This window comes from Chaetodon trifascialis, chromosome 2 (assembly GCF_039877785.1).
Source record: "Chaetodon trifascialis isolate fChaTrf1 chromosome 2, fChaTrf1.hap1, whole genome shotgun sequence".
Classification (NCBI taxonomy): Eukaryota; Metazoa; Chordata; class Actinopteri; order Chaetodontiformes; family Chaetodontidae; genus Chaetodon; species Chaetodon trifascialis.
Genome location: NC_092057.1, coordinates 23234031 through 23246175, shown reverse-complemented (window position 1 = coordinate 23246175; position 12145 = coordinate 23234031). Strand labels below are relative to the sequence as shown.

Genomic DNA, 12145 nt, shown 5'->3' with positions numbered 1-12145 from the left:
GTGTGTTGTAGCTACTTCCCTCAAGCTGGTCTGAGTAATGTTACTAAACACAGCGTGATTCCCCAAACTGGTTCAACAACTAAACAACGCTGTCTATTGGAGATACCGTCGATAACTCGTGTTTCTAAGGAAACATAACTGTGGCTAGGGGTCAACAACTGAGGTCTAAAAGCGTATATATATGAAGCATTTTCCTCAAAACACTAACGTTAAATATCATCTCAACAGCGACGTTCCGTTCATAACAACCGAGTAGTTGGTGCGACCATGGCTCGCTAGCTCACAGGAGGCTAACGTTGGGGGACATGCTAACGTTCGTGCGCATAGCATACGGTGGTAAATACGCTTATTCTAATCGCACAACAACCGTGTTAGCATATTCACTCGCTTTCTCGTAGCCGTATTTATCCCCGAGCTGAGTTTAAGGCAACTTTGTTCACTTTAACAACCATTTAAACTTGTTAAGCTAGTCTGCGTAACGTCGTTCGCTAGCTTGGCAAGCCATACCAACCCCTCCTCCTCCACCGACCAACACAGAGAAAAATCCCCGTAGCTAGCCACCCACGCCTCGAATCCCTTTAAATTGCTTGGTTAATAGTAACAAAACAAAAACGCTTTTAAAAAACTTATTTGTGGTGATTTCATTGAGTTCGGGTGACCCGGTAATGTTTTCCCAACTGGAAAGGGGCAAACAGCAAAGCGCACAGAGAAAGATAAAAAGTGGTCAACCTAAAATTACAAAGAAAGAACCACGGCTAAAATTAACACGATCTTATGGAATGACCCCGCCTCTGAGTATACCACTGAAAACCGGTCTAATTTTCCTGCCCTGAGTAGTTTTCTACCACAACTTACCTTCAATGTGCTCTACTCGACTGTACTCCTGACTCGGATCTGTCGATAATATGGTGAGCCCTGCGTGTGAGTGTATGTGGATGTGTGTATGCGCCCAGTGTTCGCTTAGTGTCAGCGTGAAATGTGACAGACCGTCAACGCTCAAGTCGGATTTCAGCAGGCCCGACCAATCGATACCGGAAAACGGAAAGCGTTTGTACTTGTATTTAACATACCCCTTCTCCACACATTCACGTGGAATGAAAGAACACGAAACAATATTTAAGAGTATACAATATTGTTTGTTTTCAGTCGCTTTGCTTTAGAACCATGAGTTTACCGGTAATACGAATGTGTTGAGAATCGGTAATCGATTACGTCTCCTGTTAAATCAGAAGCTGTGGATAGCAGAGAGGCAGGCAAAAGGGGGCTTTAAATTATTTATTTACAAATACCAAGCCTACCCATTGCAGCTGTTTCCTCTGGGACTATAAGTTCGCTTTAAAAATAAGTATTCGCTGTGTTTGCGAAAGTTGCATACCAGTTTACAGTGGGTAGAAAACAAGACAGAGAGACAGAGAGGGAAAAAAAAAGAGTGACAAAAATTATGTTTATTTAGCCCACGTGTGAAGCAAATGCACCTAATTCACTTCTGATCATCAAGGAGGCCAGTCTGCTTGTGTGACCTGGCCAAATTTGTCACTGATTGATTAAAAAAAAAAGGTTTGTCCATGTGTCTTCATCCCTGTATAGATCAAATGAGCTCCATGTGTCCTTATAGTAGGGAAATCTGTTGGAATATGGCAATTTCTGAGATTTGTCCAGCAATGAGTGAAGCTAGAGAGGGCATAACAGTTTCCCATGAACACATTTGAGGGCTGTTGTGTCAAAGGTGAAGGATATGACCTATATATATATATATATATATATATATATATATATATATATATATATATATATATATATATATATATATATATATATATGAAACATGTCTGGCATAAATAGGTGAAAATAATGTATGTTGTTGAACTTTTGTGCATGTGTGGGGTGGAGGGGATGATAGGTGGCATGTGAAGGGAAACATGTATGTGATCTCTGTCTGTCTGTCTGTCTGTCTGTCTGTCTGTCTGTCTGTCTGTCTGTCTGTCTGTCTGTCTCACACACACACACCTAAACCCATCTCAGTCCATCTCACCTCCCATACCCTATTCCCTTGGTCTTGTTCTCTCATTTCACACACACACAACCCCAACCCATCAACACTACTCCTAATACACACACACACACACACACACACACACACACACACACACACACACACACACACACACACACACACACGTTCTCTCCTCATTACACTCCCTTTCCCTACTTTGATGATATGCAAATATCCCTCCCACCCTCCTTCCCTTACTCCTCCTCCCCTCCTTCCCTCCCTCCCTCCCTCCCTCCCTCAAGCAGAAAGCCTCCACACACACACACATCACACACACTCACACACAGGCTAATGCGCTGTGGCAGCATCCACAGACAGGCGGGGAGGATCAATTTTTCACCCAGTGTGCTACCGATATTCATAAGATAAGGCCACATAAGAGAGAGAAGAGAGAGGGAGGGCAGAGAAAGGTGGGGGAAGGAAGGAGAGCGGTAGAGATGGGGATAAGAAAAATGGCGAGTGGGTGTAATGAGGGGGAGTGATTTTGAAGTAAGGGTGTCCAGGAAAAAGGGTGAGTGGGAAGCAGAGTGAGAGGAAAGGGGGAAGAAGACTAGGGAGCAGTTACTAGGGAGGGTGAGCACGGGTGAGAAAGTAGAGAGGGTGGGGAAGTCTCGTGGGTGTGTGGGAGGGTGGAGGCAGGATGAGTAAGTGGGTTAGGGGTGGTAGGAAAGGGGGATGGGGTGTAGAGAGGGCTCTGGGGGATGGGGTTGGGAATGGATGGGGTGGTAAGGGAAAACGAGGGATGCTGTGTGTGTGCGTGTGTGGGGGGGTATTTTGCTGATGTGCTCTCTTATTGGCTTGTTCAAATGCGGGGGAGGGGCAGCCACAAACCATACTCTCACCAGCTGTAGGGAAGAGCAGAGAAACAAAGAGAGAGAGGAGGGAGGGGGGCAGATATGTGTTTTAATGTTGATATTCTGGTCTAATTAGATTCCTGTCTAAGTGGCGGAATGAATGGTGCTGATCAGATAGAAAAGGGCGTACTAGAAGAGGGAGCAGGCTTTGTTTGAGTTGGAGAATTCTGTTTTTAGTGCACACAAGGGGTTTTTTAATCCATAATTCAATTTCACTTGAGAGACAGAGACGAGCAAATTGTCAACACTGTCTCTTATGGATACACGCAAGCTCACATTTGTTGGTATTTTGTAGAAAAAACAATGTCTTGTGAGTAGCAGCTGAATTTGAGATGCCACATGATTGCTTTAATACCTCCAGCATTACCTAATCATTATGCAATATGTTTATGGAGGGTATATGTGACAATAAGGACACGTCAAACAATCTAAGTGGTTGAAATTTGTTAGGCAAAACACAAAGTTCACTAGTTCATAAAAGAAAGACATATGGACGTGTACAGTATGAAGTCTGCCTCATCCATATGTAGAAGTCTAAAAATATTTAACTTTCTTTAACCATGTTCATATAATGAAAAGAGGATTAAGCAGAAAGCATGAACAGCATAGAAAAAGAAATACCATTCCAGCACACACAAGAAGGCAGATTGAGAGCCATGTGTTTGTGGAGCCCAGCTGAACCCCGCCTGCTAAACCAGTCCGCTGGCTGTGACAGACTGACAGGCAGGGAAATAGACAGGGTGGTGTGTATGTGTGTTTGTTAGAAGAGAACAAGAGAAAAGGAGAGGAAGAAATTGAGACAAAGAGGCAGACTGACCAATGCAGACAGACACAAAAAAGTAAAACAGAAAGCAAGGAGACAAATAGGAGAGATATAGCGAGAAGCATACAAAGAGAAAGAGAGAGGGACGCATACTGTAGTCATACATGGAGAATGAGAGAGCGGAGAGAAGAGGAAGCCAAGCTTTCTGTGGCTTAGCCAGACTGGAGCGGTGGGACTTGGCTGGCTGTGGACCCTTGGCTTCACTATTAAAGCTAGGGAGAAAAAAAATCACAGTCAAAAAAATGAAAAGGGCAAAGAGCTATGCCAAGAATGCACAGGCAAGAAGCAACACATTAGGTTCTTTCCTTCTGCCTGCCTTTCTGTTTCCCCAAGCAGATCTAAACAATAGGTGGGTCCAGCCTCAAGAACCAAGCACTATATACTGAGAACCTGCTGAGTGACTGAAGTCGAATCTGGAAGTTTGTACTGTGTATAATGAGCGTATCATCCCTTTAATGCACAGTTGGAACCTTTTTTGTTTCCTCTTAGGTAGCTTTAAGGTTGTTAAAATCATCTCATTCCACACAGTCTGACTGTTTCGGTTATCAGCTATTTCCAACTCTGTTGAAGAGCTACATGACGTTTACTAAGAGTGAAATATTTAAACCCCCGAAAAATGATGTTTTGTTTGTGTTTTTTCTGTTTTTTTTTTGGGGGGGGGGGGGGGGGGGGGGGGCTGCAAAAAATACTTCAAAATGTCTTTTGCAACATTTTATACACATTTTCACCAAATCCATTGGTCCTTTGAAAACATAAGAGTCTCTATTAGGATTAAATGTGCAGTTCTGTGGGATGGATCAATGATTTGCTGCATGCTTTGAGTTTGTGATGACTGACTCACCAGCAGACCCACAGAGTTACAAAAAAACAAAAAAATGTACATAATTTTTCACACTTAGAAAATGTTCTCTAGTATGTCATGCTACAAAATGATAAGTTTATAGCCAAGCTAGCAGCTGCACTTAGGGCTAACATGCAGATGTTTTGCAGATATAGAGTTGACTGCATTCACTGTCGTAGTTTATCGTCTTAGCATGCAAACATATGCTGATAACAGAGACTATAGCTGGGGCTGAAATAAAGCACTGCACATTTTAGAAACTTGACTTGATATGGAGACAAGAACATTTCTACCAGCTGTGAGCTGCTTGCAGCACTAGATGAAAAGTAGAACTGTCAGATTTCATGGCAATCTATTGAATAGCATTTTACTAAAAGCTATGGTGGCACTAGAGGAAAAGTCTGGAGATCTCAAAAGTTAGCGGGATTCATCCTTTGGGGACCATGAATGTCTGGACAAAAATTCATGGTCATCCTTCCAGTAGTTGCGCAGATATTTGAGTGTGGACCAAAATCATGGACTGACCATCTGACTGACCGGCTTGCCTTTAGCTGGACTCAGAATGCATTAGAAAACTCAACTTGGCCTTTCTTGTGTTTACTCGCTTTTGGTAAGCAGCTCTTGAAATTAATGGCATCGCAACAACATGCGAATGCCAAGTGTGTGTGTGTGTGTGTGTGTGTGTGTGTGTGTGTGTGTGTGACAGAGAGAGAGGGAGAGAGAGAGAGTTTGTGTATTTCAAGTGCTAAGCTAGCCATTTGGAGGATTGGCATTGCATATCAGCAATATAGAGAAGAGTGGTATCAACACCTGCGTAATATATGCTACTGCCACACACACACACACACACACACACAAAAACATGCCACCATTAGTTTTTGCACAGACCATACAAAACAACAAAATATCCCATAATGCCATCTTACTGACCCAGCTACTCACAGCTACTAATCATGTCGTAATAGTCACCATGCCATAATCATATCACTACATAGAGGCATGAGAGGACTTACAGGCTTTGCCAGATTAATAGTGAAAAACAAGGACTTATTTTGCTGACTTTTCCATCCGCTGATACCCTAAGTAGAGGATTATAGCCTTTAGATCGTCTGTCTCCAGAAAGGCCGTCACAGAGGGGGATATTTGTTGAAAACACACCCCAGAAATGGCTCACCATGGTACACAGCACACCAAAATATCCAACCAGCGGTGCCAAATGAGCAGCAGAATGGCTTTGAAACAGTGATGGGTGATATACAGTATATGGTATTTATAGATAGAAATATAAATATATATAAGCTTGGTTAGAGAACTGAATCTGTTTCCCTTCCACTGACAGTGTGATGATTGAAAAAGTCATCCTGATAACTGCTATTTTTCACCTCGACAGTATCAGAGGAAAGCAAAGAAGCTTCTTGTCTGTAGCCCACGTGAAACAGGTACCACAAAGGAAGGAAATCACCATGTGGTCCTTTGGTTACCTTCATCTGTCAAATGTTTGAAATGCTCCTTGATTTTGTTTGCCATATGTCTTGCACCACAAAGCTGATTGTGTGTATGCAGCTGAGATGCAACCCCAAAGCCATGTCATATTCTGGGCTAGGAGGAGAAAGGCGGATGCCAAGAACTGAAACGTGATGACGAGTGGGTGTGTGAGAGCGAGTGGGGGAAAAGGAAGCCTTCCAAATGCTCCTTTTTGCTGCGTGTGTGTGTGTCTATGTGCGTGAGTGTACTTTCATGTGTACGCACATGTGATCAAGAGTGCATTTATGTGTGGGAAGAAGGAATCCTTCCAGCCGTTTTCTTTCCTGAGCCTCTTCCTGTGTCCCCCCCCACCCCCCCCCACCCCACCCCCCCCCCGCCCTGCACACAGTTCTCAAAGCCGGCGTCGGAGGGTTTGGCCTCGGCAAGATCCAACCCACCAGAGGAGACGGAGGAGAGGAGCCAGGGTTTCTCTCCCTCTCTCCCTCCTGTGAGCTCTGTTACTATAAATCCTGTTCACACAAACACACACACACACACACACACACACACACACACACACACACACACACACACACACACACACACACACACACACACAAATATTCCCACATCTCTCCATCCAGTATGTGTTGGTGTATCTCCTATGACTTGGCAGAAGTGAACCATGCATATGTGCATGCCAGTGCGGGAATGTGTGTGTTAAGAGTTTTGGCAGTTTTCTCAATGCAGCCTAACCAAAAGATCCTCTGGGAAATGTGGTTTTAACGCCCCCTCTATTTCTCTCCTCTTGTTTCCTTTCTCTCTCCATTTCACAATTACATCGCCTCTGTGTTTCCATGCTCTGCTCTCTCTTTCTTTTTAATGTCCTTTACATTTTCCTCTAATTCAACCTGTGGAAATCCTCTCTGTTTCTCCTTCTAGCCATTCCTTCTCACTCTAATGACTCCAATCTCTGCTTGTGTGTGTGTGTGTGTGTGTGTGTGTGTGTGTGTGTGTGTGTGTGTGTGTGTGTGTGTGTGTGCATATTCACTGTCTACTCTCTATTAAAATCATGACATCATCATTTGCATAAGAAACACTGTAAGCTGCACATGCATATAGGCCTCAGATCCAGGATGTAACTCTCCAAGTGCTATCCACACACAATGAATGCAGATGGAGAGACATGATAGGTTATCCTGAAGGGAAGGCTGGTCAGATGAAATAGCTACTTGGTATTCTATCCCTCTACAAAGCGTGACACACAGGAGAGGGATGCTGGCAAATATGCAAATGATGAAATACTTCATATACTTCATAGCCCTCTGAAGTTCATCAGCAACAGAAATGATACCAAAATGTTTTGGTGATGTGTAAAGGCTGAGAAAATGCATTCTGAGACATCACAAATGTTGAGTGGTACATGGGTGTACATATACATGTAGCACTTTGTTACATGTATTGAACAGTTGTAGTAGCTACAAGTGAATATGAAATGACGGTTTAACGTGTTTCATCAGTTTAAAAAATATGATGCATTGTTATAGCTTAAACGTTCCGAATTAGCAGTGAATAAAATCATTAAAACAAGTCAGCCATTACAAAACCAATTTGACGTCTGATCATACATCCGTCTGATCATACATCCGTCTGATCATACATGTTTGTATTTGTCTAGAAATAAACCTGCAGTTAGACTTGAGACTAAATGTTTCTCACCTTTCAGTTCCTCACTACTGCTGCTCCAGAAATTCACCCTTTCAACATAATTACAGTGATTTATACACTAGTCGTGACTCTGTGCAAACATGAATATTCTGGGTTTTTTTTAATTGTTTCAAGAAACTTTTGGATGCTTTCAGGTGATTGTTTGACCCAATTTATGTTACATCACATCTCATCTGGAGCCTTAAACTTAATAAGCAGTGGTTTCTTGAAGTAGTTTTGTTTACAACTCTTATAGTTTTCTTTCTAAATATGGATTTGTTCTTCTTTTATATGTGTCTCTCCATACTTTCATACAGAGAATAATGTATGGAAGCTTAATCTAAGAAGTCCTTAATTTTATATTGTTTTAACACACTTTGATATAATATACATCTGTTTTCCATCATAATTTATTCTCTATAATTACACCCAAAATCTATTTTGCTGCTTTGTTAATTTGTTACCTAATATGATGAATTTAGTCTTCCTGAAATTCAGACATAGCTCGTTAAAATTAAATCAACTCTTTAGAAATTTGAATCTCCACAGAATTCTAAAGATGTTCCTCATCACAACAATATAAAATTGTATGATCTGCAAATAAAGTAAAGTTTAAAAGAGTAATCCATCAATTTATCATTTACTCCTATAACACTGTTGGACTCATGATGGACGGTGTAAAAAAGACTTTGATATGTAAAACAGTGGAGTTCCTCTTTAATGTTTTGGGATCAGCTAACCAGCCTCAATATAAAATGCTGTGTAAATGCCTACATAACGCATCTGTAATAATAATTCAAGAATAATGGATAACACTAATGAGCAATTTTATTTTTGATATTTTGAGGATTTTTTGCTGTTAATACTTCTGAACTTTTGCTTAAGTCAAATTTTGTATTCCAGAGTTTTGTTACTAAAGTCAAAGATCTGTACAGTTCTTCCATCACTGTATTTTAATGCCTGCTATCATGCTGTTGTGTGTCTCTTTTGTCATTCAAAAGCAAGAAACAAGCCCCATTGACAGCGATAGGGATCGAACCACACAGACGTTTGCCTGTCTTCCACATTGCCTTCAGCGGCCCCGTTCCGCTCTGCAAAGTTCATCAGAGTTCATCTTCTTTGTCCCTGCTGTGCTGAGGCCGGCCACTGTCTCCATCCTTGTCTCGCTCATCTCTCCTCACAACTGTGCCTCCCCAGGTCTGCTTCCATCACCTATCCTGAGGGGATAACTGCCTCCACACACACACACACACACACACACACACACACACACACACACACACACACACACACACACACACACACACACACACACACACACACACACACACACACACACACACACACACACACACACCTCCCCCTTGTCTGTCCCTCGACCAACCCGACCTCACCCTGCCTCTCCCTCTACTCTGCTCCTTGGCTGCAGCCTCTTTATGTGATGTCACTGAGAAGAAGTGCAGCCTCTTTGCTGTGTGTGTGTGTGTGTGTGTGTGTGTGTGTGTGTGTGTGTGTGTGTGTGTGTGTGTGTGTGTGTGTGTGTGTGTGTGTGTGTGTGTGTGTGTGTGAGCATGAATGGGTGTATGGTGTGTGTCTGTGTGAGTCAGGGAGCGGGGGCGTGCATGTGTGTGAGTATGTGACAGGGAAAGAGAAGAGCGGGGGATCGACAGGGAGAAGGAGAGAAAGGCACAAGTGTCAGGTTTCCCTTTTCAATTGAAAGGATCAACTCCTTGTTTTTAATCTAGAAAAGAGGGTGAAAACAGCAGGAAAGGGGAGAAGATAGCCGGGAATTCGAGCTGCTGACAGCTGTTTTTGTCCCTTTCTCCTCACACGTCTTTCTTTCTTTCTGTCTTTACAGTGTCATTGCCTGGTTCCCAAAGCATTTGTATAAACATACGTACAGTTGACCATGAAATCCCGCCTATTTCCATGCCTTTCTATCTGTTATCACATAGAAGATGTGATTAGAGATGCTGTCTGTCTCGTTTTTCTGCTGATGATAGTATTTACCTCTCAAATCACATTTTTCTCTCTTCCTGTGACGTCTCACTCACCACATCCTGGTATTGACTTCTCAAGACGCCGACACATCTACAGTTTAACGGGGTTTCCTTCTCGATTTTCAGTTCACACACTTGTTCACTCGTAGGATATATTTTCTCACCACGCCAGCTAAAGTGCACGCACCCACACTGTATGATAAATAATTATATATCATAATGGTAGGCTACTGTCCAATCTGCGGGAAGCCCGTTTACTTTGGTGAGTCTGACCTCTTTAATTTTTTACTCTATATGTCTGTCTTCCTCTGTCTGTCTGGCATTTCTCTCTCTCTCTGTCCTGTTTTCTATTTCTGTCTGATTTCTTATTTTTACTCTCTCTCTCTCTCTCTCTCTCTCTCTCTCTCTCTCTCTCTCTCTCTCTCTCTTAACTCATCATCTTTCTTTTAGTTGTTTCATCTGAATAGGAAAATGTTAAAATAAATAAGAAAACATTTTGTGACTAACGCAGAACTTGCCACAAAATCTGCAGTCTGTGGGGTAAAAGAAAAGTAAGGAGCAGGTGAATTTCTATTAATAATAGGCCTTTCTTACAGTGGACTTCATAGACTGCCAAACACAGGTGCAACGAATCATGTTAATGGTGGTTACATTCCATTTCGGTGTACCAGTACTAAGGTCCTGCTGTTGTGCACACTGACTCACAGACACACCTAAATGGAACTGAGACATTATTAACATTATTAGTTACATCTGTGCTTTCCTGCTATGACAAGTCAAAATACCTGCTTTATTTATATATCTGGCTCTATTCTCTGTTTGGAGGACAAAAAGGCGGCTTTTCACTCTTTCTTTCTTCTTCTCTTTTGATTACACACACACATGCGTGCACATGTATCCATGATAACAACAGGATGTGGGTCTAGCCAAACAAGCTTGCGCGCAGCTCTCTGGGTTTCCTCCTTATCTTCTGTCTCTTTTAGTTGAGTCCTCTACACTCAGACCTCCCTGTTAAATGCACAGCAACACTTAAACCAACCATTTCAAGTCTTTTTTTTTTTTTTTTTACTGCTAGTTTTACTTTCCTATTCATGAGCCAAGTTCAAATTCTCTGATGTGACCTGGCCTACTTACCTCTTTTCCTCTAACATCACCCACTTTGGTCTAGTTGTGCTGATGATAGAAACAGTCTGTATTCTGAACAGTCTGTACTCTGACTCTTAAATCACATTATTTCTTGTAAATGAAATGAAAATTAATATAATTTAATTTAAGTGATTGCCCCACATTTTAGAGAATCCATCCATAACATCCCAAAAATAAGATATGGATACAGTATGAGTGCAAAATTCCTTTTTGTTACATTTCTATTAAAAAACAATAGCCCACCCTGCCTCTCACTAACACAGTCATTAAATTTTCTTTGATACAGGTGAGAAGAAGAGGTCCTTAGGGAGGGACTACCACCCTTTGTGTCTGAAGTGTCAAAAGTGCAGCAGACAGCTCACAGCTGGACAACATGCAGAGGTATATGTGGACAATGGAGGAGGAAATACATGAGAAAAATAGTTAAAAAAGAAAAGAGATTTAATGAATGAGTAGGATGAAGCAGTAAACATGTCCTGCTGGTTGTGTTTCAGTATGATGAGAAGCCATACTGTTCACACTGCTACCTGAAGATGTTTGGTCCGAGAGGTACAGCCTTCCCACTATGAACGCACACACATGCACACACAGACGCCCACATGCAATTTCTGAATGTCTTTTCTCTGTGTGAATCTCTCTTGACAGGTAACAGGTGACTGGTGTCACCCTGGCACAGTGCAGTGCTCCGTCACAGACACCAGAATGAACCAAAATGGACAAACGCTGGCATACAGAGGACGCACAGGGCCTGTTTATTGGCCAAAAACAAGACAATCAATAAATAAATATGATTGATACACAAATGTCCAGCAGCCATCATTTACATGTCCACTCTATTAAGTATTTATAAACATGTGATTACCACTCTATGCCGTGTGTGTGTGTGATTGTTCACTTTTATCATGTAAACTAATTTTGCATGCAGAAAACTTTTAGGCAGTCTTAATAAATGCATTTTAAACACTCTGTTGTCAAACCCTGGTGGATGTCTCAGTCTCTGTTGTGGAATTCGCAGACTTTGCAGTCATGAGCCTATATGTTCTTGTTTTGGCTTTGCAGGGTGGATGTATTTGCTCACTGACAGACACACAGACTGTCAAATCAAAACCACAGACAACACACATGCACATTAAAAATGAGTCAAGTTATAGAGTTCTACCTCTGTCCCTCATCGAGCAGCCCGAGGAGAGAAGGAAGGAAGGAGGAATGGATGAGGGTGGTTGCTGCTGGCAGGGTAAACCAGATTTTATGCCAACA

At 42.1% G+C, this 12145-nt stretch overlaps 2 protein-coding genes across 3 annotated transcripts in view; one reads left to right on the top strand and one right to left on the bottom strand.

Moving 5' to 3' along the window:
* The window catches only part of rnf38 (ring finger protein 38), a 119828-nt gene extending 118866 nt beyond the window's left edge, over positions 1-962 (bottom strand). The window contains exon 1 of one of the 2 annotated variants that reach the window (XR_011602632.1): positions 856-953. The gene's annotated coding sequence lies outside the window, so the exon portion shown is untranslated. Of the gene's footprint in view, positions 1-855 lie in introns of both variants that reach the window. The other variant, XM_070973816.1, reaches the window with a different exon arrangement.
* Positions 963-9873: 8911 nt separating this feature from the next.
* LOC139347002 (cysteine-rich protein 1) lies at positions 9874-11766 on the top strand. Its single transcript, XM_070986422.1, has 4 exons — positions 9874-10004; positions 11175-11269; positions 11383-11437; positions 11534-11766. Exons 1-4 carry the CDS (start codon positions 9962-9964, stop codon positions 11542-11544), a joined length of 204 nt encoding a protein of 67 aa, XP_070842523.1. The 5' UTR covers positions 9874-9961; the 3' UTR covers positions 11545-11766.
* Positions 11767-12145: the final 379 nt, after the last annotated feature.

Bases quoted from the DNA above. Each gene is read 5' to 3' on its own strand.
- LOC139347002 (XM_070986422.1), top strand. From the start codon at position 9,962: ATGGTAGGCTACTGTCCAATCTGCGGGAAGCCCGTTTACTTTG. The intron at 10,005-11,174 runs GTGAGTCTGACC...TCTTTGATACAG, and splicing joins CGGGAAGCCCGTTTACTTTG to GTGAGAAGAAGAGGTCCTTA. The intron at 11,270-11,382 runs GTATATGTGGAC...GTTGTGTTTCAG, and splicing joins CAGCTGGACAACATGCAGAG to TATGATGAGAAGCCATACTG.